The sequence below is a fragment of the Schistocerca nitens genome, chromosome 1 (assembly GCF_023898315.1).
Source record: "Schistocerca nitens isolate TAMUIC-IGC-003100 chromosome 1, iqSchNite1.1, whole genome shotgun sequence".
Classification (NCBI taxonomy): Eukaryota; Metazoa; Arthropoda; class Insecta; order Orthoptera; family Acrididae; genus Schistocerca; species Schistocerca nitens.
Window position 1 is genome coordinate 1101035809 of NC_064614.1, and position 25789 is coordinate 1101061597.

The window sequence follows — 25789 nt, forward strand, 5'->3', positions numbered from 1 at the left end:
TTGCTGCGCGGTGTGGGGTCCTTACCAGGTGGGATTGACGGAGGACATCGAAAGGGTGCAAAAAAGGGCAGCTCGATTTTTATTATCACGTAATAGGGGAGAGAGTGTGGCAGATATGATACGCGAGTTGGGATGGAAGTCATTAAAGCAAAGACGTTTTTCGTCGCGGCGAGATCTATTTACGAAATTTCACTCACCAACTTTCTCTTCCGAATGCGAAAATATTTTGTTGAGCCCAACCTACATAGGTAGGAATGATCATCAAAATAAAATAAGAGAAATCAGAGTTCGAACAGAAAGGTTTAGGTTTTCGTTTTTCCCGCGTGCTGTTCGGGAGTGGAATGGTAGAGAGATAGTACGATTGTGGTTCGATGAACCCTCTGCCAAGCACTTAAATTTGAATTGCAGAGTAATCATGTAGATGTAGATGTAGACACGGTTTCTGTCTGTACGGATACATTTTTAAGGTGCTCAACAAAGACTGGAGTTTGGCACCGAGGGTTTTTCCGAACTGGAGGGTCTTAGATGGATCCTTTGCCGTTTTATTCACGCCTATGTCAGTACCGCATCCCCCCGTGATCACGCCACAGGAGGACACAAAATAGGAGTGCCGAAAAAGCATAAGCTCCCTTAGAGGCTTCGGATCACGTTCAGATCTCGTCGAATGGTATTGAACGGTCCCTAGTGGTTTCGACCTGTACACGAGAGCAGAAATTGCGGTCCCTTGCGCTTGAAATTGATGTGATCATGTTCGATGGGGATGCAACTCCCGAATGGGGCCTCCCGGCCAACAATGACATCCGATCATTTCATTGCCGGCCGCTGTGGCCGAGCGTTTCTAGGCGCTTCAGTCCGGAACCGCGCTGGTGCTACGGTCGCAGGTTCGAATCCTGCCTCGGGTATGGATGTGTGTGGTGTCCTGAGCTTAGTTAGGTTTAAGTAGTTCTTAGTCTAGGGGACTGCTGACCTCAGATGTTAAGTCCCATAGTGCTTAGAGCCATTTGAACCCCCCTTTTTTTTATACAGCCGCACAGTATCCTCGAAACGCTCGAGAGTATCTCCACAATGTTCTTGAAACGCTCAAGAGTATCAGCTGCGTCAAACGATGTAAAGAACGTCTTCCATTCGCTCATTGTTCTGCGAACTGTCGTTACCGCGAAATATGTGGAAATCAGTGCCTAGGGAAAGGGGTGGTTGGATTGACGTCATTTATGCCCCGCCCCCTTTACCTTCTGCGGCATTTTCCTGCCGATTCTGAGCGGCGGTATGTCTGCAATGCTTGTCCCGACCAATCATAAGAAAATCGGGTGATTTCGACACTGGATGTCGCGGAGGTGTCGAAGAAACGGGTGGAATGTGGGTAAGAGGGGGTGTGCCGATCTTCCGATCATGTGTCACGTCCACGGTAGCATTTGGCAGAATTCTGGTGAAATTTGGTGCCAATGTAATATAATTAACTTACCTTCCGAGCTGCGACATTTTTTTCACATGTGTCGACACTTTGCTGCTGGAAACGTGTTCGAGCCCGAGGTTGAAGCCGTCACAGGGTGCCATTGGGGAGGAAGGTTTTACCCACCACTGAGCCAAATTTCAGACTTAAATGTAGCAATGGGTGGGAATTATGGGGTTTTGAGAAAGTAATCCTTTATTTCTGTTGCGCAGTGTATATGTTATAATTTCGGTCTTAGAGTAAAATGTCACCAATCAGCGTTATGTAGAAGTCGCGTAAGAATTTCAGTGTGATGTTGACGTCTTGCGTAGTACACGTAATGTTCACTGCATGGATGTTCTTGCTCTATGCGTCAGTCACTGAACACGCACTTGGTAAGAAGGACGTTCAAGTACCTCTTCCTCCGTCCCTACTTAAGTTTTCCATGGTTTTTCTGGAGCGCATAAGGGAAATGCCGGAATGGTCCCTTTGAAAAGGACACGGATAATTCCTTCCACATCTTTCAAAAATTCGCGGTCCTAAGGATTTTTTTCCCCAGCTTAAGGCATCTTCCAGTTCTGGCAGTGTATGTCAAACATGGTAAATAGCTCTGTGCTTCAGCGTCCTTGTTGAACTGTGAGTCTCCCTGTAACTAGATGAGTCGGTCTAGATGTTAGAAAAAGGCAAGGGTATTTCACTCCCAACACACCTGCCTAGTAAGGAAAGAGATTCGTTTGAAGTCCCGGCCGTGGCACAAATTTTAATGCATTTCTTCGGCTTCTATCAATACTGTGGATCACGTTTTGTAAAGTACTGCTGTGTTCAAACCAACGTCCAGGTTTAGGAGAGTTTTACCATTGTCCTCAAAAACCAGTGATCTGTGAAATCTGTCAGGCAAACAAAGCTATGCAAACACATTAAATGCCTCTTTCCTTAAGTTTTGTGGGGCACTAAAAGTTTTCTTTTAACTTACGGCCTCGTAGACCACTGCTTTTATGGCAGCAATATGGTCTTTCACTTGTATCTGTTTTTCATCCAGTAATGGTTTTTGAGGTACCTCTACTTTCCGTTTAATAATTCGAAATATGAAGAGTGATTCAGCAGGACAGAAATGTAACACTCAAGAGAAAGCCTCAGACAAGGCACATGGCTACTATTTCTCAGTGTGTGCAAACATACACATGAAAAAAGTTACAACAAAATGTGGCTTAAGAGGATAACTGAAAGATGACTTTCAAGTAATCTGAAGGATGGTTTTGTAACTGAACTATGCTTTTGGCAACAGTCAGACTTAAATCTTAAACTTTTTTATTGCTTATATTCATTTCTGATGTATTTCTTCTTTCTGCTTTCTCTGAACCGCAAAAAAATGATGAAATAGACTGCTGAAGATGCAAACTAGTTCAAGCACTTTTAGTTCTTGAAACAACCTTTAAACCACCATTAAATTGCTAACCAGGAATGATTCATTTTTAAAGCATAGATTAACAGATATTTACTTACGTCTGAGAGGCACGTAATATACGGCACCAGGAAAAGCTGCAGAGAAATGGCTCATGCTGCAGATAAAAATTGTCATTGAGCTCGACATTACAGCATTACGAGTATTATCATTATCGAATCGTTTCGTATCGTCTCACAGTAGACATCACAGTTGTACCTCTATATTCAGTTCAACAGGAATAATATTTCCTGTGAAATAACTTGGCACTGCCCAAATATTTGAGTAATGTCGGACGATGCTCAAACGTTCCAGTTTGCAGATTTTAATCGCAAAGCCTTTCTACCCTTTCTGGGTATTCATTAACTCTGTTTGATACCTCAGGGCAACTCAAGGCTAATATAAAGGCTAATTCGGAAGTTACTAATACGAAACGTTGCACTGCGCGAGTTGGTACGGTATATGAACATGACACACCTAGCTTGTTTCAAACAAAACTTCAGTAAACATTTCCGTCTAAAGTCAGCTTTAAACGAAATATATCCCGACAAAGCATACACGCAACGAAAGGCGATTACGTCATAAGAGGAAGTGTTTTGCACGTGGGTGGAAGCCGGAATATTACGCTCGATTTTCAAGCCGTGCCAGTTCGACAAAACGTCCAGGTTACGACGTAACTGTGTGGAAGTCCTGTGAGGTGTTTTATATGTGTTGTTGGTCATGTAGAAAGGAGGACGTGAAACTCGGCGTCAGACAACTGGACGTGGGACCGGACGTTAGACCCTAATCTTCCTTCTTCCATTTATGTCGCAAAAAAGCAAGGAGTGCTTTTAATGTCCCGTCCACAACGAGGTCATTAGAGACGGAGTACAAGCTCGGATTAGGGTAAGATGGGAATGGAAATCGACAATGCCAAGGATATCCGGGCATTAGCCAGAAGCGATTGAAGGAAATCACGGAAAAACCGAATCAGGATGGCAGGACGGGGGTTTGAACCGTCGCCTTCCCGAATACGAGTCGTGTGCTAACTACTGCGCTACCTCGGTTTGTCCTGACGTCACAAGGCAACGACGTTTCGGTTGAGAATTCTCTGCCCTGATTACAAAACCGAAACCTGGTTACTGCTTTCACAAACACCCCATGAAAATATAGTATTTTAGCGAAGAAGGGCACAGAGAAATGTATTTTCAACCATAAAAAAAAAATTTTTATCACCAACGTAAGAGACAAGAAAGTGGTATTGCGATTGTAGTAATGAACAAGTTAGGGATACAGAAGTTAAGGACAGACAGTAAGCAAGAGAAGAGCTACTCCGAAAAATAACGCACAAAACTTTTTGACAGTTTTTCTTAAAATGCATGGAGATAGTGAGGTGTTGAAATCTACGGTTTTAGGTTGGCTGATTTCCTCGGAAGTGTAATTGGAATGATTTTTTTTCAGTCTATCAAAATCCTGTTGACTGTATATCTTTTCTTCTAAAAGTGGAAGTCCAGCAGGCTATGCTGAAGAAGGAAGATATAGGAGAGCAGCACTGGCAGAAGTGAAGCTTTAAGGGCTCACCTGGATAGCTGAGTGGGTAAGAGGATTGACATCGGAAGAAAAGGTACTGGGTTCGGGTCCGAGACTACCACTACAGGTACGGATCCAAGAAAGTGGAGGCGGGGATTGCGATATGGGCGTCACGACCCTCGCCACTTCACTTCAAGGGTAATTTTATTGAAAGGGTTTCTATTTTTACGTATATTAATTTCCAAGTTTCTCAGCTAACTTTAGGAGGATAAGGTTGCATGAAAATTAAAAATGGCAAGGTATTGTGGAAAATTACAAACTGTGTGTGTCGTAGGATACTTTCCAATCGCATGTCTAAGGTGTTACAGTCTGACTAACTGCAGAAAAAATCCGAGACAGGAGAAAATACTCGTTCAAAGTTGACCACACGTGACGTCAACAACGAACCCGACGTTTTTATTGAGTCAGGAGGCGGAACCAGAAAAGACAGGAAGTTGCCAAGACAGAACGGGGAAGACTCTTCACTAAGGATAATAGAAAGGTTGACTTTCTCGAACTTGGGAGGAAACGACTGAAAGAAGCAGTCTGCAGACATTTGTTCAGAATCGTAGTGCTAACTGAAATACTGATACCAGGGGAGTGCACGCTTGGATTGTATGTCGTGTAAATTATGAGTTTGTCGAAGTTATTTGAGCAAGTTGCTATTACAGCTCTAAACTCAATTGCATCACAGATGTACTTCTATAATTTACAATACGACAGCTTTTCAAATGATGTATTACTCTGAATTGCAATTTCTTGGATGTTATACAAAAAGCGATGTACTAAGCACATACGAGGTGTGGCTAGAAAAAAACCGGACTAGTACTGGTGAAACAATAAAACGAATGCAATAAGGCTGAAAGTCGCGTGGCCTGTCACGTGACTCTCGTGTTCGACACTTTCCTTGTCAACTCCTGTTAACTCAGACACTGCTCTGATTGTTAAACGGCGATCTTGTCGAACAAGTTTACCGATTTTTTCAATGTTTGCATCAGTTTTTGCTGACAATGGTCTGCCAGTGCGAGTGTCATCACTGGTGTCTTCGCGGCCATCTTTAAATCGTTTAAACCACTCAAACACTTGTGTTCGCGATAAACAATCATCGCCGTACACTTGTTGTAACATTACAAACGTTTCACTTGCAGATTTTCCTAGTTTGAAACAAAATTTGATGTTAACACGCTGTTCTTTCTGTACACTCAACATTTTCCGACGCACAGACAAAACGTCAACTACTTAAAACAGACGCCACGGGCAGACTGAGTGCAGGAGGCAGATGAAACTCGAGCAGTAGGCGGAACGAGAGTCACGTGACAGGCCACGCGACTTTCAGCCTTATTGCATTCGTTTTATTGTTTCACCAGTACTAGTCCGGTTTTTTTCTAGCCACACCTCGTATTACTGTTATTGTATTAAAGTATGCTGTCTATTTTAATACTGTTATTATTGAAATCCTAGGCATATATGGCACGTTAAAAGTGTGGTGACTGGAAGTAATATTTGGTGGGAGTAGGGGGAGGGGCGAGCCACTAACCAACTGTGCCCCCCTGGCTACCCCCTTCCTCCCTCCTCCCCCACCCCACCTCCACCACTCCTCCTCTCCCTCCAGGACTGGGCCATGATTACGCTCCTGTCCAGAACAGTAATTAACCTTACTGTATTCGCTATTGGAAAAACATTGAAGGGCCTATTAACATCTTGGCGTGGATTCAAACTGTTTCTTTACTAGGTCTCACACGAAATCGTATACCTACCATTGAGGCTTTATGTGCATCAATTTCCAGCCTAGCAGTGCTTGTGAACGCCGAAGATGGACCTACATCATATCAGTGGAGTGTCCATGTTATCTTATATAAACCAGTATAGTACGATGGTCATTCTCAAAATAATGCCTCTTACTTTTTTGTGTTGTTTCTGTGTGTCCGAGCCAGATTGTGTTGCTATAGTAGTAACTTTTGTATCTTTCCGCTAACATCCACTTGGTTTCGTTCTGAAATATGTTATTGAATTCCTCATTGCTGAACAAGTTATGCTAACTGAAATCCGTCGGGGCTTGCTAAAAGTATATGGAGACGAAAGAGTAGACATGAGTGATGCAGTGGGTAGTGCGTTTCAATAGTGGCGTAACGGGTATGCACATCAAGCCGTGCCTTGGTGAACTGTACTCAGGTGCCAACACTCGAAAAGAGGATAGCGTCAGCTGGTTCAGGTTTTTATGAGCATGGCGCACAGGCCCTTGTTCATCGCTGGGAGAAGTTCAGAACGAACGGTGATGATTATGTGGAAAATAACAGTATGTCCTAAAATCTTCCAATAGTTCAGGGTAACCCGAAAGGTCGTAAACATTTGTAAATGCGCTAATTCACGGAATAATATAGGTAGAGAGGTAAAACGTGACAGAGATGCCTGAAATGACATGGGGTTTTATTGTAAACAAAAGCAAGTGCAAATCCTACAAACAGATGACGCTGGACCGACAAAGCCCATTTCACACTCAGAGGGTCACTGTACACCAGCAACTGCATAATTTAGGCTTTCGAAAATCCTGTAACTGTCGTAGAAACCCTATTGCATGACAAGAAAGTCGCGGTGTGCTGTGGATTTACCACATATTGTCACACGCGTTAAACATCTATTGCAAACATTACTTGGTGACGATTGCATAATAAGGTCCCCAGACCTCAGTGTGTATGATTATTTGTCGTCTATCGCGATCACTCACCATACCTTCTGATATGCTGCACAGTGCTGTTCCCAACATTTTCCGTCGACTACAGGTATTGTTGATGAATGACGGACGACATGTGGAGCATTATAGAGAACATCGTCGTTGCTAAAAGTGAACTGTTATCTTAATTACTGCTCTTGTATCACATGAAGCGCCATCTGTTGGTTTTTTGTGTACCTTTTCTGGCTTAGTATTTATCGATCCTCAGCAACTGTAGTCGTATATAATGAAGTAATAAGCAACCAGTTGCACAAAAGAAATTTAATTCCCTTGCCGGTTTCGGGCACCTAGTGCCCGTCTTCAGAATGTTATAACTATCGCATTATTTGGCGAGTGTCAACTATAAGTGCACACAGCAAAATGCCATGGTCATGTGATTCATAGTGTCTGTACAAAATTTGTATAAAGAAGCTGAAAAAATTTGGAAATATGTTGTAAGTTCCTATGGGACCAAACTGCTGAGGTCATCGGTCAATAGGTTTACACACTACTTAATCTAACTTAAAGTAACTTACGCTAAGGACAACACACACACCCATGCTCAAAGGAGGACTTGAATCTCCAACGGGGTGGGGTGGGGGGTGGGGGGGTGGGGGGGGGGGGGGAGCCGCGCGAACTGCGAACTGAGCCAAGGCGCCTCAGATATCTAGAAGATGATTAGCTCCTGTTCTGGCATGATGTCTGCACTTGTTGTTTCGCTTCTTTATGCTAATTTTGTACAGACACTATGAACCACATGACCGTGGCATTTTGCTATATGCATCTTATTGCTGACACTCGCAAATAAGTGTAATGTGCTGCGAATACATAGAAAAAAAGATCCTTTATCATTTAGCTATAATACAGCAGGTCAGCAACCGGAAGCAGTTAATTCCATAAATTATTTGGGAGTAGGCATTAGGAGTGATTTAAAATGGGATGATCATATAAAATTAATCGTCGGTAAAGCAGATGCCAGACTGAGATTCATTGGAAGAATCCTAAGGAAATGCAGTCGAAAACAAAGGAAGTAGGTTACAGTACACTTGTTCACCCACTGCTTGAATACTGATCACCGGTGTGGGATCCGTACCATATAGGGTTGATAGAAGAGATAGAGAAGATCCAACGGAGAGCAACGCGCTTCGTTACAGGAAGTTTTTTTAATCGCCAAAGCGGTACGGAGATGACAGATAAACTCCAGTGGAAGACTCTGCAAGAGAGACGCTCAGTAGCTCGGCATGGGCTTTTGATGAAGTTTCGAGAGCATACCTTCACCGAGGAGTCAAGCAGTATGTTGCTCTCTCCTACGGATATCTCGCGAAGAGACCATGAGGATCAAATCAGAGAGGTTAGAGCCCACACAGAGACATACCGACAATCTTTCTTTCCACGAACGATACGAGACTGGAATAGAAGGGAGAACCGATAGAGGTACTCAAAGTATCCTCCGCCACACACCGTCAGGTGGCATGCGGAGTATGGATGTAGATGTAGATGTAGATAATGCGATAGGTATAACCTTCTGAAGAAGGGCACTAAATGCCCCCAGTAAAGAAATTAAATTTCTTTTATGCAACTGGTTGCATTATATTTCATTATATACTTTTTTGGCGTGAATGAAACTCCATGTTATTTCAATAACGTGTGTGAATTTTTACTCCACTACCTAAATTTTTCAAATGTTAGCATACTTTTGGGTCACCATGTACTTTCTGTTACTATTCTGAATGGCGAACAAGGGTACTGGCCCGTAAGAATATTACGTACACCTTAATGTAGGCAACCCACCTTACACCATATACCCTAAAGTGCGCGTCATTTACGACGGCGGCCGAGTTTAGGTTCGTTCTGCGCATCTGACGTCACAAAACACAGTCAACCAATGGACAGAGAACGACGTTGCCAGAGTTCGACTGCAAATAAAGTAATTGAACAAAAGCAATGTCTTGATAGCAGACTTTCTTTTATAGAAAGTTTGGAAAAAGCATTCTTTATACCAATTGCTTCATATTCTATTAATTAATTAAAACAAACAAGCAATAAGCCTCCAGTTCAGGCGATAACAACGAAAGGTGTTTGTATCATTCTCACTAACCGCTTTTTCGCAATAAAGAACAGCGGTAATTATTTATTTGCTAGTGTACTATTGTTTATTTCCTATTGTACTTCGGAAAACGTGAGTAATTCATAGTCATACCAGCAGTGTTTATCGGTATTTTGCGTGCCACTTTAAAGTCTTGCCGGAGATTTATTGAAGGATGAGCTGGATTAGCGTAATGGTTAAAGTTTTTGGTTGCCAAGCGAAAGGTTGTGAGTTCAAATCTTGTTCGATGCTTAATATTTTCTTTATTTAAAAACAATATCGAAGTGTCTTACTTCATTAATTTTATTCGTTTGAATGTAATTTTTTGAAATTTGTAGTGGCAACTAAAATCGACCATATGCAAAGTATACGCAATGGACTTTCAACTCTGCAAACTCTTCAAAATTTCGTGCAATGGTTTACTACATCTAATGCTGCACAATAACTGCGTTGAACATCCAAACAAAATCAAGTCATTTATGGTGGGAAGGTATCAGTCAAGAAGATATGTAAAAATCAAATTTTTGGGCCAAATAGTTTTTGTGAAATCGAATGATAAAGGGTGACAAAGCAGTCGAAACACCATGTGTCTGCACAGGCGAGCAGTGCAGTGATGACAAAATCGCGCACAGAAAGGAATGCGGGGAGCACGTCTCTGTAGCAGCGAAAGGGTTAATGCGGCCGTGGTGGCTTTACTTCATAAACTGCGAGCTCCCCCCCCCCCCCCCCCCTAAACGTAAGTTTGCGAACTATACTATGGCGCTGTTCTCTTGGCGCGTGAAACTGGCAACGCAGCAATCTCCCGCGTCTGGGCGGGCACGCTCGAACTGCCAAGATACAAGAATTGAACTATAGATGCGGATGATGCAAGTTGGGTGGCCTATCTTCAGGCGCACATATTATTTTATGGGCCAGTTTTATTTGGCCCCTCTTGTAGTTTCCGCGAAAATAAATGGGCGGCATTAGTTTCGGAATGACCTTCGTACTGCCCTCTGTGCTCGACGCCACATGAGAAATGTCGTCCGTACGATTGGTGTAGGGATTTGGTGAGTTAGTGTAGGTAGAGGCACGCACCTGCTAAAGAGCTCCTTGAGCTCGTGCTCGGACACGAACTGGCCCAGGTTGGCGACGAACAGCGTGGAGCAGGGGGCGTTGCTGACGCCCGGCTGCGAAGAGGAGGATCCGACGGGCGACGCAAGCGCCGGCGATGGCAGGAAGTGCGGCAGCGACGCGTGGATGGAGGTCAACGCCGCGGCCGCAGCCGGGTGCGCCATCGCCATCGGCGGCTGCAACCACACCACACCGGCCGCTCAAGTCGCGCCTCTACTCTCCTCTCACCGCACCCTACCTTCTACTAAGTAAAATATCAAAGTTCTCCACAACATTCTCATTCATAGCACAACATGTTTCAAGCGTGTATTCTCATTTGTACACTACTGGCCATCAAAATTGCTACACCAAGAAGAAATGCAGATGATAAACGGGTATTCATTGGACAAATATATTATACTAGAACTGACACGTAATTACATTTTCACGCAATTTGGGTGCATCGGTCCTGAGAAATCAGTACCCAGAAAAACCACGTCTGGCCGTAATAACGACCTTCATACGCCTGGGCATTGAGTCAAACAGAGCTTGGATAGCGTGTACAGGTACAGCTGCCCATGCAGCTTCGACACGATACCACAGTTCATCAAGAGTAGTGACTGGCGTATTGTGACGAGCCAGTTGCTCGGCCACCATTGACCAGACGTTTTCAGTTGGTGAGAGATCTGGAGAATGTGCTGGCCAGGGGAGCAATCGAACATTTTCTGTATCCAGAAAGGCCCGTCCAGAACCTGCAACATGCGGTCGTGCATTATCCTGCTGAAATGTAGGGTTTCGCATGGATCGAATGAAGGGTAGAGCCACAGGTCGTAACACATCTGAAATGTAACGTCCACTGTTCAAAGTGCCGTCAATTCGAACAATAGGTGACCGAGACGTGTAACCAATGGCACCCCATATCATCACAACGGGCGATACGCCAGTATGGCGATGACGAATACACGATTCCAATGTGCGTTCACCGCGATGTCGCCAAACACGGATGCGACCATCATGATGCTGTAAACAGAACTTGGATTCATCCGAAAAAATGACGTTTTGCCATTAGTGCACCCAGGTTCGTCGTTGAGTATACCATCGCAGGCGCTCCTGTCCGTGATGCAGCGTCAAGCGTCTCCGAGCTGATAGTCCATGCTGCTGCAAACATCGTCGAACTGTTCGTGCAGATGGTTTTTGTCTTGCAAACGTCCCCATCTGTTGACTCAGGAATCGAGATGTGGCTGCATGATCCGTTACAGCCATGCGGATAAGATACCTATCATATCGACTGCTAGTGATACGAGGCCGTTGGGATCCAGCACGGCGTTCCGTATTCCCTCCTGAACCCACTGATTCCATATTCTGCTAACAGTCATTGGATCTCGACCAACGCGAGCAGCAATGTCGCGATACGATAAACCGCCATCGCGATAGGCTACAATCCGACCTTTATCAAAGTCGGAAACGTCATGGTAGGCATTTCTCCTCTTTACACGAGGCATCACAACAACGTTTCACCAGGCAACGCCGGTCAACTGCTGTTTGTGTATGAGAAATCGGTTGGAAACTTTCCTCATGTCAGCAAGTTGTAGGTGTCTCCACCGGCGCCAACTTTGTGTGAATGCTCTGAAAAGCTAATCATTTGCATATCACAGCATCTTCTTCCTGTCGGTTAAATTTCGCGTCTGTAGCACGTCATCTTCGTGGTGTAGCAATGTTAATGGCCCGTAGTTTAGAATTCTCACGTATCACGTCGTGTGTTCTCCACGGTTTTTCGTCAGGCAGACTTGTAGCCATCTTTCTGATGACTGTTGCTCTGCTCGGGTCGGTGTCCTTTGTACGTTGACTGTTAATTCTTCCATCTCTCCATGTGCAGTGCCCATGTGGCCACCGTGGCGAGGGGTGGGCGGGGGGGGGGGGGGAGGCGGTGACGCCTTCCTGCCTAGTACGCCGATTCCGAACCTCACTGAACGCGAACGCGTTGCCCTTTGTCGGCTCAGTACACGGTACCACTCTTGACTCAGTTGCAGGCCGCTGTCTTTGTTAATCAGACCGTCGTGGACTCTTAATTTCAGCTATAGGTTTTATAACACGAACCAGCCACAGATACGGTTTAAAAAGTCTCTTTTAAACAAACTAATGTACAAATACCTTACCTCTTCACAACGTAATCAATCTTCGAATTCGTTTAGCTGTAGATAGCTTTGTCACCCTCATATCTGTCTATGCTCCCACTTTCGGCAGTGAGGAGGATACACAACGCCAGTTCTACCGTCAGCTGAACAATGTTCTCACCAGGATACCAACTGAAGATAAAGCCTTGTTGCTAGGTGTGAATGCTAGAGTGGGAAGAGAGAATGTTTTTTGGGGAAATATTGTCGATAATCATAGTCGCGGAAAGAGTAATGCAAATGGGCTGCTACTTCTAGGTCTCTAAGCAGGGCATGAGTTTTTTTTTATCACAAATACGCAGTTCCGCTTACCTAATCGCTATAAGATGCTGGTATCTTAGTGACTATCTCAACACCCCGCACCGCGACGATGAAGACATCCTGGTCACAAAAACAGTCCGAAATATCGATGATTGTTGGACTGATCACAAACTGCTGGTTAGTCCTCTGAGGATCCTCGTACATCGTAAACCACGATCCCGCTTCTCAAATCATTCTAGGAGAAAATTCAACATCAACGGCCTGCATAATGAAACTGTTCGCTCTCTCTTGCAAGACACAATTTTCGAACGACTTAGTAGCATCCGAGTTAACACATGTTGAACGGGAACGGTCAACTTTAAAAAAAACACGATCAAGAAGACTGCAGAGGAGTCATTTATTTTGATTCAAAGAAGAAAAATGACTGGTTTGACGACAACAATGAAGTGATTAGGAACCTCACAAGTGTCAAGCGGGATGCTTACCTAAGGAGTGGATACACAGATTTATCTAATATGTCCCTTGCTTTTAACAACTGTAATAAATCCAGTTTCTCAGGCATTACTCTTGTGTTCCATAGATTAACCGCATTGTAAATATCTTACGAAATACAAATATCTTAATGTAAATACCTTAATATAATGTAGAATGTGTAAAATATGTACTATAATGTATCAATATATATGTATAATATCTTAATAATTTATAAACATTTTAACGTATTAGAATTTTATTTTTAGTTTCACAATATTCATTTAAAATTATTGTTGTTAGTAGTAGATCTTAGTGATACTTCAATGCAAATGAAGAAAAAAAGAAATCTGTCTATGAGTGTAACTGACTGTTTGGCAAGCAATACTGTCACATTATCTTTGTATCATTTTATCATGCAAATAACAATATTATGAACTACTCGAGGATTTATGTATGATAGAAGAGGCACAACAGCTCTAAGTAGATCTACAAAAATATAATCACTTAACTTTACCATCTAATTTTTCAAGGTATTAAAGTTTACGTTTGCAGGGATAACACAGAGATGACTGCAGGGAAAAAAAGATACAACAACACACCCACAGACACCACGTTAAAAGTGCTATAAACCCCAACAGCACTAGTATATGAGAATAAAGTCTTGAAACACATTGTTCTATGCATGGGAGAACATAACTGGTAGACCTATCACACATTTATTTATAAATCATTATTGACTCACCTGCCAAGTTTCTAAAATAATCATTTACGGTGGATAAAGTTAATATGCGCTTACAGGCAACACTTTATTACATGGACGTTCATCTGCTACAAATGCAGTCTTAAGTTCGTGTTCGTTCCAACACCCAGAGGGAGTGGAACGAATGAATCCACACTGGAGATTGACACTAGCAGTAAGTGAATACCAGGGCACCAGGACTAACAGTTTTCACGTTGCATGAGGTGGAAAACTCGCCGATTATTAAAATAATTTTAATGGTATAAAATTACTGGTTACTGTTAAATGATGGGTTAAGAACAAATATTGAATACGAGTACCACGTGTAAATGCAGTAGAGCTGTATTAAGGGGTAAATTGTGCTTTGGGATAAAACTGGGTAGAGGGGATGCGGGTGAGGATACAAGCGCGAGAGGACGTAGGTCATCAGATTGTAGTCATGCGTTTCCCTCTTACACAGATCGGCAAAATGAGGAGCGAGCAGGTCTCTATCTCCCTCACTACACCACAGTAAGCTACTACAGGGTGTTTCAATTATACTGACCTTTCGCAGAGCGCCTTAGAAATTACTGGCAATGCGGTGCGCAGATGTGCTCGTGGGGTGTTTTCCACAAAGTGCGTTAGCACTTCATGGAATACAGGTGATGCACTGTTATTACTAAGGCAAAAAACAAGTATGGCCAAAATTTACATAAACTTCTCCCTTTTAGCACTGTAGAACAGTTGGCAGAGTTTAACATAAATTCTATCCATCTGCATTTCTTGGTTTAGTATTATACTGAAGAGCCAAAGAAACTGGCACACCTGCATAATATCGTGTAGGGGCCACGCGAGTACGCAGAAGTGCTGCAACACGACGTGACATGGACTCGACTAACGTCTGAAGTAGTACTGGAGGGAAATGACACCACGAATCCTGCTAGGCTGTCCATAAATCCGAATGAGTGCCTGGGGTTGGAGATCTCTTCTGAACAGCACGTTGCAAGGAATCCCAGATATGCTCAATAATGTCATGTCTGGGGAGTTTGGTGGTCAGAGTAAGTGTATAAACTCAGAAAAGTGTTCCTGGAGCCAATCTGTAGCAATTCTGGAAGTGTGGGGTGTCGCATTGTTCTGCTGGAATTGCCCAAATCCGTCGGAATGCACAATGGACATGAATGGATGCAGATGATCAGAGAGGATGCTTACGTACCTGGCACCTGTCAGAGTCGCATCTAAACGTATCAGGGGTCCTGTATTACTCCAACTGCACACGGCCCACACCATTACAGAGCCTCCACCAGCTTGAACAGTCGCCTGGTGACATGCAGGGTCCATGGATTCATGAGGTTGTCTCCATACCCGTACACGTCCATCTGCCCAATACAGTTTGAAACAAGACTCGTCCGACTAGGCAACATGTTTCCAGCCATCAAAAGTACAATACCGGTGTTGATGGGCCCAGGTGAGCCATAAAGCTTTTTGTCGTGCAGTCATCAAGGGTACATGAGTGGGCTATCGGCTCTGAAAGTCCATATCAATGATGTTTTGTGGAATGGTTAGCACGTTGACACTTGTTGATGGCCCAGCATTGAAATCTACAGCAATATGCGGGAGGGTTGCACTTCTGTCACGCTGAATGATTCTCTTCAGTCGTAGGTCCCGTTCTTGCAGGATCTTCTTCTGGCCGCAGCGATGTCGGAGATTTGATGTTTTACCGGATTCCTGACATTCACGATACACTCGTGAAATCGTCGTACGGGGAAATCCCCACTTCATCGTATCCTCGGAGATGCTGTGTCCCATCACTCGTGCAGCGACTATGACATCACTTAAATCTTGATATCCTGCCATTGTAGCAGCAGTAACCGATCTAACTACTGCGCCAGACACTTGTTGTCTTACGTGGGCGTTGCCGACCGCAAAGCCGTATTCTGCTTGTTTACATACGAGGGTAACTCAATTATTATCCGCAGCTCAGTTATATTTTTGTTTATTTTGGTAATACTGTCGTTTAACGTTGATGACGCATGCTTTGTTTATTTGTTGTTATATCTTTGCAATTTTCAAGCTGCTAGGTTAGTTTCGTTATCGCTACCGTGCTGTTAATCATGGCTGCTCTGCTGTCTATTTGCATCACGGAAGGGCAACGTTCAGTGAGCCGTTTTTTGTGGTCGGAAGGCGTATCAGGGGCTGAAATTCATTGAAGACTTTCGGTACAGTAGAGGAACAGCGTTTTTCCACAACGGAGTGTCTACGAATGGATTGAAAAATTCCGAAATAGTCGCACAAGTGTTACGCACGATGAAGGAGCCGGACGATCGTTTACTGCCACAAAAGAAGAAACCATTGAGCGCTCACGTGAAATGATTCTCTTAAACAGACGATTAACTATTGACGAAGTGGCACATTGTCTGCAAATTAGTCACGGTTCTGCCTGCGAAATCATCCACAACAGTCTTGGGTTTCATAAAGTTTGTGCAAGGTGGGTCCCGAAACAACTCACACAGTTGCGTAAACAAACGCACTTGGACATCTGCAAAAAACATTTGGATCGCTATGGTAACGAAGGGGACAACTTCTTAGGATGATTACTGGTGACGAAACATGGATCCATCATTACGAACCGGAGAACGGATGAGTATGGAATGGAAACATCCAAATTCGCCGTGCAAGAAAAAGTTCAAGACCCAACCGTCCGCAGGAAAACTGATGTTTACGGTTTTTTGGGACGCACAAGGTCCAGTACTGGAACATTACTGGGAAAGGAGCACAACAGTAAACTGTGTACGTTACAGTGAGATGCTTACTGCCAGGCTACAGCCTGCAATTCGAAGCAAACGCCGAGTATTACAGTCAAAAGGTGTTGCGTTGCTGCCCACACTGCTCAAACGCTCCAGAAACTCAAATTTGAAGTACTGGATCATCCTCCATATAGAGCCGATCTTGCCCCTTCTGACTATCACTTGTTTGGTCCACTGAAACAGGCATTAAGGGGCCGTCGATTTGCCTCCGAGAAAGCAGTGAAAAAAGCAGTGCATTCATGGCTCGCAGCTCAACCGCGAACCTTCTTTTATGAGGGCATCAGGAAGCTTGTACAACGATGGACCAAGTGCGTTGAAACGCAAGGAGACTACGTTGAAAAATGATGTTCTTGTAAGTTTCCTATTTGATTACAATAAAATTTTATAACTACTTTGCGGATAATAATTGACTTACCCTCGTATCTCCGTATTTGAATGCGCAGATCTATACCAGTTTCTTTGGCGCTTCAGTGTGTTAGTAACACATAACTGTAGTCCATGTAATGTTAACTCTGTGAAAAATAGCCACTCGTCGCCAGCGATTCATAAGGCGAGTGTGAAGGGTCGGTATAACACCCTGCAGTTAGTTCTTCTGTCGCAGTGGGATGGATAGAATGGGCAGTCACATGCTCACGCTTCAGTCTGCAGATCATGAAGCACAGTCAGACGACCCATCTTCCCTCGCGCGTCTACCATCCACCCCCTTGGTCTCCCCCCTCCTCTCCCCTCCCACCTCCCCCAAGAACACAGTTTATCCCTCAGTTCGGTTCTACTGCACTTACAAAGACGTGGTACACACTTTTAATATTTATTCTCAACTCATTTAATTTAACAGTAAACAGTCATTTTATACCGTTAAACACTGTTTTTAATAACCGGCGATTTTTGTATCCTCTGCTTAACGGAAACTACTAATACCTGAAAAAAATGTGTAGGAATTTTTTTTTAAGAAATTTAATGTACAGGGTGATTCAAAAAGAATACCACAACTTTAGGAATTTAAAATTCTGCAACGACAAAAGGCAGAGCTAAGCACTATCTGTCGGCGAATTAAGGGAGCTATAAAGTTTCATTTAGCTGTACATTTGTTCGCTTGAGGCGCTGTTGACTAGGCGTTCAGCGTCAGTTGATGCTAAGATGGCGACCGCTCAACAGAAAGCTTTTTCTGTTATTGAGTACGGCAGAAGTGAATCGACGACAGTTGTTCAGCGTGCATTTCGAACGAAGTATGGTGTTAAACCTCCTGATAGGTGGTGTATTAAACGTTGGTATAAACAGTTTACAGAGAATGGGTGTTTGTGCAAAGGGAAAAGTTCTGGACGGCCGAGAACGAGTGATGAAAATGTAGCACGTTAGAGAATTGGCTGTTCCCTCAGCTCGAACAAGAAGCACAACAATTCATATTTCAGCAGGATGCCGGCCGAAGTGGCCGTGCGGTTAAAGGCGCTGCAGTCTGGAACCGCAAGACCGCTACGGTCGCAGGTTCGAATCCTGCCTCGGGCATGGATGTTTGTGATGTCCTTAGGTTAGTTAGGTTTAACTAGTTCTCAGTTCTAGGGGACTAATGACCTCAGCAGTTGAGTCCCATAGTGCTCAGAGCCATTTGAACCATTTTTCAGCAGGATGGAGCGCCACCACATTGGCACTTATCTGTCCGTAACTACCTGAACGTCAACTACCCGAGGCGATGGATCGGTCGCCAGGCAGCCCGTGACAGAGCACTTCATCACTGGCCTCCAAGAAGCCCTGATCTTACCCCCTGCGATTTTTTCTTATGGGGGTATGTTAAGGATATGGTGTTTCGGCCACCTCTCCCAGCCACCATTGATGATTTGAAACGAGAAATAACAGCAGCTATCCAAACTGTTACGCCTGATATGCTACAGAGAGTGTGGAACGAGTTGGAGTATCGAGTTGATATTGCTCGTGTGTCTGGAGGGGGCCATATTGAACATCTCTGAACTTGTTTTTGAGTGAAAAAAAACTTTTTAAATACTCTTTGTAATGATGTATAACAGAAGGTTATATTATGTTTCTTTCATTAAATACACATTTTTAAAGTTGTGGTATTCTTTTTGAATCACCCTGTAGTTTAATTTTGTACAACATTTTCGCTAGAAGTTGAGGTTTTCAGATTATTCGAGAAAAACGTAAAAATTGATCCTTAAACTCACCCGAACCCGGTCAAGATTTTTGGTATATAGTTAATGACACTCCCTCCTACTACTGTTCAAAAATTTGCGACTACACGATTTGTTCTGCTAATTTTCCTTCGTTGACTGGACGATTAAGTCCACTCCGGAAACCACGATCTGCTATAACGAGAGGTCATAGCGACCTATCCACTGTCGTGTTTATTCCCACTCTTCTTTCAATCCGTTACGTATCGTCGCTGTAAGTGCAGGGATGCGATCGGTAGCATTCAGATCTGAGATAAGTGAAATGCCTTTATGCGTAACGTCTGTTGCGACAAATTCCACATAATCCTTTTATAGGGGACCCTGTTGCGATGGTACCTCCGAAAGTTCGTCGTAGTTCCACACCGTTGCAGCTCAACCATCTTCAGCATAATAAACATAACGTGATCGTAGTATACTTTCTATCTTGCTGTTGTATCAAGAGCTCATAATGCGTTTAACGTGTCAGATATGATCAAGATCTTTTTTTAATCCAAACGGCGAGATAAACTGGAGATTTATTAATTTTATTTATGCTTTGACTCATCACCGCTCTGACTGGTTCGATGTGCCCCACCTCGAATTCCTCTCTTCTGCCAAACTTTTCATCTCAGAGTATACTTGCACCATAACTCCTCAATTACGTACTGTATGTATCCCAATCTCTGGCCCTGTTTCTCGTATGTTTGCAATGTGTTCTTTTTTTCGCGTATTCTCTTACCAGTCCACCCAATTTATCAGTCTACCAAATTTTCAACATTCTTCTATAGCATGCCGTCTAAGACGTTTCGAGTCTCCTTTTTCCTGTTTTCCCACAGGAATGCTGTGACATTCGTCGTCATGTGCTATTTTACTTCCAAGGCAGCAGAATTCGCTATCGTCTACTACGTGGTCCCTATTTTTATGTCAGGTTTATCGCTAATCTCATTTCCGCTACCAACACATTACTTTCGTCTTTTTGCAGTTCATATTTAATCAATATTCTGTACCCATTAGACCGTTCGTTCCATTCAAAATGTCTTGTAATTCTTCTTCAGTTTCACTGACGATTTCTTTCTCATCAGGGAATTTTACTGATTTCTTTTAACTATAATTTTAATCCCAATTCAGAACCTTTGCTTATTTCCGTTATTGCATCTTCGATGTATTGATCTATCAGTAAGGGCGAAAGACTACAACCCTATCTTTCACCCTTTTTAATCAGAGCATTTCGTTATTGATCTTTCATTTTTATTATCCCCTCTAGATTCTTCTACGTATTGTGTAGTATCCGTCTTTTCCTATAACTTACTTCCATTTTTCTTAGAAATTCGAAATGGAGATACCTACCTTAAACTTACAGATAAATACGTGTTCTTTGGTGTACTATTATTTGTCAAAATTATTGTTTCAATATGTTTAACAGTGTGTGAGATGCTGGATGCAACTTACATTTCTGTACATTCCAGGCTGATTATGCAATAAAGCGTTACAATCCTCTCGGTTCAAAGTTCTTCATTTCATTATACTCGAAAACTATCCAGTTATGCTGTTGATATTCCATGGGGTATAGCTTGTAAATGTAATCACAAATCTCACCTTATAAAGAACGAATATTCCCACTGCCGACCAGTTTCAGAGATTGTTTCTACAATGTGAAGTACGACCCCCATGGATTATTAACGAGTGATTTCATTCCATTGTGTTAGTAGTCTAGTATCGAGTGGACCGTGACAAATGAAAACATACTGCAGTTGTAAACACATGTTATCAGGACGCTCACAGTTTGTAAACAGATCAACTCAGAGGTCAGTAACATGTGAAAGTAACAAGGCAGTGGTCAGAAAATGCTTTAAAGTAATGTGTCGCACTCACCAACAGCATGAATTTTTTATGTTACTTTAACGATCGTCAAAAGAATTAACTGTAACGAAGCCGAAAACCGTAAGATAAACAAGTACAAGCTAGTGATACACAACTTTAGACACAGTGATTTTATCTTAGATTTAATAAAATTTTATTTACAAGCAGACGCAGAAGCCATAAATCATTCGCTTGCTATCAAGATAAGAAAGTATGGACGGTGAACAGTAGTAATGCAGGTGTTCATTTGAACAACACTAATGTAGTGGGTGTAAAGCTTTATAGTATGCTACAAAAACGAAATTTGCGTGTTTAGTTATCTTGTGACTACAATGTAATAAAATAACAGGATGAAGTGAAGTCTTGTTCGAAATTAGCATTGCTGTTTCTGTTCTTATTCTTAATATAAGGCAAAGTTGGAATTGGAGTGGGTGTGGGTGACATCACGCTATGTAGCGCATAGGTGGATGATTGTGCGTAACCTGCACCCCATGAGTCCAAAATCTTATGAGACTGGATTAATAAAAAATAGAGAAAAAGATGGTTTTAGTGCTTCAAGTGTTACACGTAATCTCCCCCCCCCCCCCCACCCCCCACCCCACTTGATTACAACGCACAGCACGTTCATACAACGATGTTGGTCAACTGAATGCTTGAATGGAGGTTAAGCCATCGAAGTATAGATCCTTCATATGGACGTTTATTTTTGGAAATTAAAAAAAGTCACTTGGCGCCAAAATAGGTGAACATGGAGGGTGGAAATAACGCTTGCTTTTTCTCGAGAAAGCTTTGATGCTGCAATATACTATGCAGTGAACCCGTTAAATCTGAAAATAAATGAAAATTATTCATCAACCGATCACATATTAAAAGTTACGAACTTATATGAAGTATGTGCGAGATTTCTGCTACGCGCCAGTCTAGTCAATCAGCGATAGGGTATAAGCCGAGCCTGTTTCTGTACCAGTTGTCTTACAAATGTTCTCGATTTCTTGTGGTTTTTATGATGAAAGGTTTCAACTGTTTAATTGTAAATTGTTTTTCGGTCTTCGTTAATAAATCCACCGTAACGAATCCCGGGATGTACTTCAAATAGGTCAGTTACCTGCACTCCCAATTATTTCCACACAGGTCACCTGTTTGGGTCTCCAAACGAATGCAATGTGCTGTAAGAACAACTTTGACGAGAAATCTGCGGAGAACAGGTACAAGGAATTCCTAAGCGCCGCTTCATTAAAATAATCCAGGAAAGGGTTAACTTAGATTTCGCAGTGTTGAATGGCAAGATACGACCAGTTATGCTGTGTGTTGCCTATTCTGCTTTCTAGAGACTCGCGGCTAAACCGAGAAACATGTAGCGCCAAACTATAATTTTCAGTAAAAAATTATTGTTAATTAAGCAAATTTCCTGACTACGTCTGGGATCATTTCGGACTTTTGTAAATAAAGCCCTCCAGATTGCTTAATTTATTTCTTTAGTTTTAACGAGATCTCGATAACTGCCGTCATCAGACCAAACTTAGAGTGTGTAAAAGAACTTTGAGCCAAATTCAACAGAACGTAGATAGGTTTTATTGAACTGAACACTGAACGTTGTTTCACAGGTCCTAGATTCGATTTGATGATGGCAGTGGGCGAAACTTAGTTATAAATAAAGTAATATATTAAGCAATCTGAACGGCTTTATTCACAAAAAGTTATTAGAGTGAGAAGCTCTATGTTTGTAAATTTGGTACGAGAAGAAATTGTGATTTTAGGTGTGTGTGAGTAAAGGCGTGTGTGTGTGTGTGTGTGTGTGTGTGTCAGAGAGAGAGAGAGAGAGAGAGAGAGAGAGAGAGAGAGAGAGAGAGGGAGAGAGAAAGAGAGAGGGAGAGGAGAAACTCATGGAAGATCCTAATATGTCGTGATACATCAATGAAAAGTTGGAGATGGTGACCGATTTCTTCGCCTTGCATGACATCACTGCTTGGGTAACCCTAAGTATTGATCGGGAACGGGAAACTGGGGCATCTACCTCAGGAGAACATCGTAGATCGTTGCTGGTTAAATGTTCCTTCCTTTATATTTATGTCTTGGCATACACGGTACATAGTATAATAGTGAAGTTATAGTATTCCCCATTAATCCTGCGTTCTGCTACCGACGTGATGACGAATTGATGACAGATTTTGTAAAATATTTACCGACACGCAAGATTAATTTGCTAACGACACTGTGTGATACACATAGCATTTGCTTGAATACTGACATGTACTGAAAACATAATTCTGTTGTCGAGGTGCTGTTAAGTTAGGTTATCCGGAACGTACTTAATCTATCGTGTGCTCCCCTTTGGGCGAACTCGACGTTACCTTGAACCAGGCTGAAAACTACTAACGTTTTTCGTCCATGTTACTGGGTAACCTCCAAGTTACTGCATAGGCGCACAAATCAAGATAGAGATACACTACTGCTTGCGCCGTAACTACAATAAGCATGCAAGTGTCACATTTTTGAGATTTCAACAAACAGCATAAATCGAAGCGAGAGGAAAAAAGACAAACTGGACAACACTAGAAACAGAGGAGAGTGACAGGTTAAAGCACAAGATGTATAAGTATATTCACAATTTCGTTAAAGCCGACACTTGCGTTATAGCTAATGATACTTACCAGCTAACAATGAATATTGTCAGACAAATTGCATTGTAATCATACGAGTGCAAATTAGTTAAGGATCATTGTGCTAATTATAGTACATCATGATTGCCTCCGTACAACCGGACCACTTCATCTGTTACTATCATGTAAAGCGCTACCGCTCTCTATCTGTTCTAGTAGTGTCAGATTTACAATATTTGTACTGTGGCGTCGAAGGCTGCACGGAAAAGTGTACAAATTTCTTGCTACACCTATAAATTATGATATGGTTGTTTTTTTAAACAAAACTCTAATTTTCGCGTTTTTTAAAATGACGTCATATTTCGCAAACGGCTCGTCGATTCCATGAGACTGACTGACTACCTGCTGACGAATTACCTCAAAAAGTAGGGGAACAGGGTGAGTTGTCCTTTATTCCTGTTGTCAGTGCACGCAGGTGTAGAAGGTGACCGTATGTCCTTCATGCAGCGACTTCATCAACTACGTCACTGAATCGTAATGTTCCTATCTATACCAGAGATACTTAAAGAAGAGTTGCTGACAGATTAGAACCGTGTGCAGGACAAGATCTCGAACTCGATCCAACGTTAGGAGATTCTGTGACCTGAGAGTTATCAGAAGGGTTAGACTCAAAGTGTCAGCTTCCATTCGAGTGTCAAACGTTTGCCATTTTAGGAAACTGTTTTTGCTTTGAAAATTTCTGGCAGATTAAAGCTGTGTGCCGGATCGAGAATTGAACTCGGGACCTTTGCCTTTGCACACAGTTTTAATCAGCCAGGAAGTTTCATATCAGCGCGCACTCCGCTGCAGAGTGAAAATCTCATTCTGTTTTTGCTTTGTTCAAAAAATGGTTTAAATGGCTCTAAGCACTATGGGACTTAACATCTGAGGTCATCAGTCCCCTGGACTAAGAGCTACTTAAACCTAACTAACCTAAGGATATCACACACATCCTTGCCCGAGGCAGGATTCGAGCCTGCGGCCGTAGCAGCAGCGCGGTTCCGGACTGAAGCGGCTAGAACCGCTTGGTCACAGCGGCCGACTTTTGCTTTGTGGTGGTGGTTCTAAGAAGAGAGATTTAATCACCAGCCCCGTAGTTTTACTGGATTTCCTAGTCATGTAAACGGCAAAGATATCAATAGGTCGGTTTGAATACAACGCAACTTTTCAGTGAAATGACAAAAGTCACGGGGCAGCGATATGCACGTATACAAAAGGCGGTATACAAGGTATAAAAGGGCAGTGCATTGGTGCAGCTAATTCATGTGAACAGACCTCCGACGTGATAATGGCCACACGACGGAAGTTGACACAGATTGAAAGCGGAATGATAGTTGGAGCTAGACACATGGGAAATCGTTAAGGAATTCAATATTCCGAGATCCACAGTATCAAGAGTATGCCGAGAATACCAAATGTGAGGCATTATCTCTGACCACGGACAGCGCAGTTCGCAATGGCCAACGACCTTCACTTAACGACCGATAGCAGCAACATTCGTTAGAGTTGTGAAGTGCTAACAGACAAGCCACCGCAGAAATCAATGTGAGACGTACGATGAACGTACCCATCAGGACAGTGTGGCGAGATCTGGCAGCAGACGACCGACGCGAGTGCCTTTGCTAACAAAAACATCGCCTGAAACACCTCTTCTGGGCTCGTGACCATATCGGTTGGACCCTAGACGACTGGAAAACCGTGGTCTGGTCAGATGAGTCCCAACTGTAGTTGGTAAGAGCTTATGGTAGGGTTCGAGTGTGTCACAGTCCCCACTAAGCCACAGACCTAAGTTTTCAACAAACGCACTGTGCAAGTTGGTGGTGGCTCCGTTATCGTGTGGGGTTTATTTACGTCTCTCTGAAAGTGCCCCCAGGACCGTTCCAATTGTCTTAAAGGGAAAGGGCGGAAACACGACATGTTAATGTCTACTCACCGATGTCCAGAAACCTAACTTCCCATGTTGCCCTCTAAATACGATCATATATTGCGGAGGCACTGCACGAGGAAGGTCTAGCTTACTCGTTCCATCCATCACGGGAGGGGGCTAAGTGGTACGACACCGAACGTGTATTCAGCAGGCCAGCGATTCGAATTGCCGTCTGGTCATTCAGGTATAGGCTTTCTATGATTTTCCAAAAAGGTTTGTTGTGGCTGCTGTGATGGTTCCTCAGAAAGGACATGGCCGGCGTCGTTCCCCATCGTTCCGCAATCCATGGTTGTACACTACTGGCCATTAAAATTGCTACACCACGAAGACGACGTGCTACAGACGCGAAATTTAAGCGACAGGAACAAGATGCTGTGATATGCAAATGATTAGCTTTTCAGAGCATTCACACAAGGTTGGCGCCGGTGGCGACACCTACAACCTTCTGACATCAGGAAAGTTTCCAACCGACT

General features: G+C 43.0%; 1 protein-coding gene across 1 annotated transcript in view; it reads right to left on the minus strand.

The window, feature by feature from the left end:
• Positions 1-25789, minus strand: part of LOC126238410 (protein couch potato-like) — a 185744-nt gene that overhangs the window by 40725 nt on the left and 119230 nt on the right. The window contains exon 6 of the mRNA XM_049947788.1: positions 10289-10500. Coding sequence (XP_049803745.1) covers positions 10289-10500 — 212 coding nt within the window. The remainder of the gene's footprint in view (positions 1-10288; positions 10501-25789) is intronic.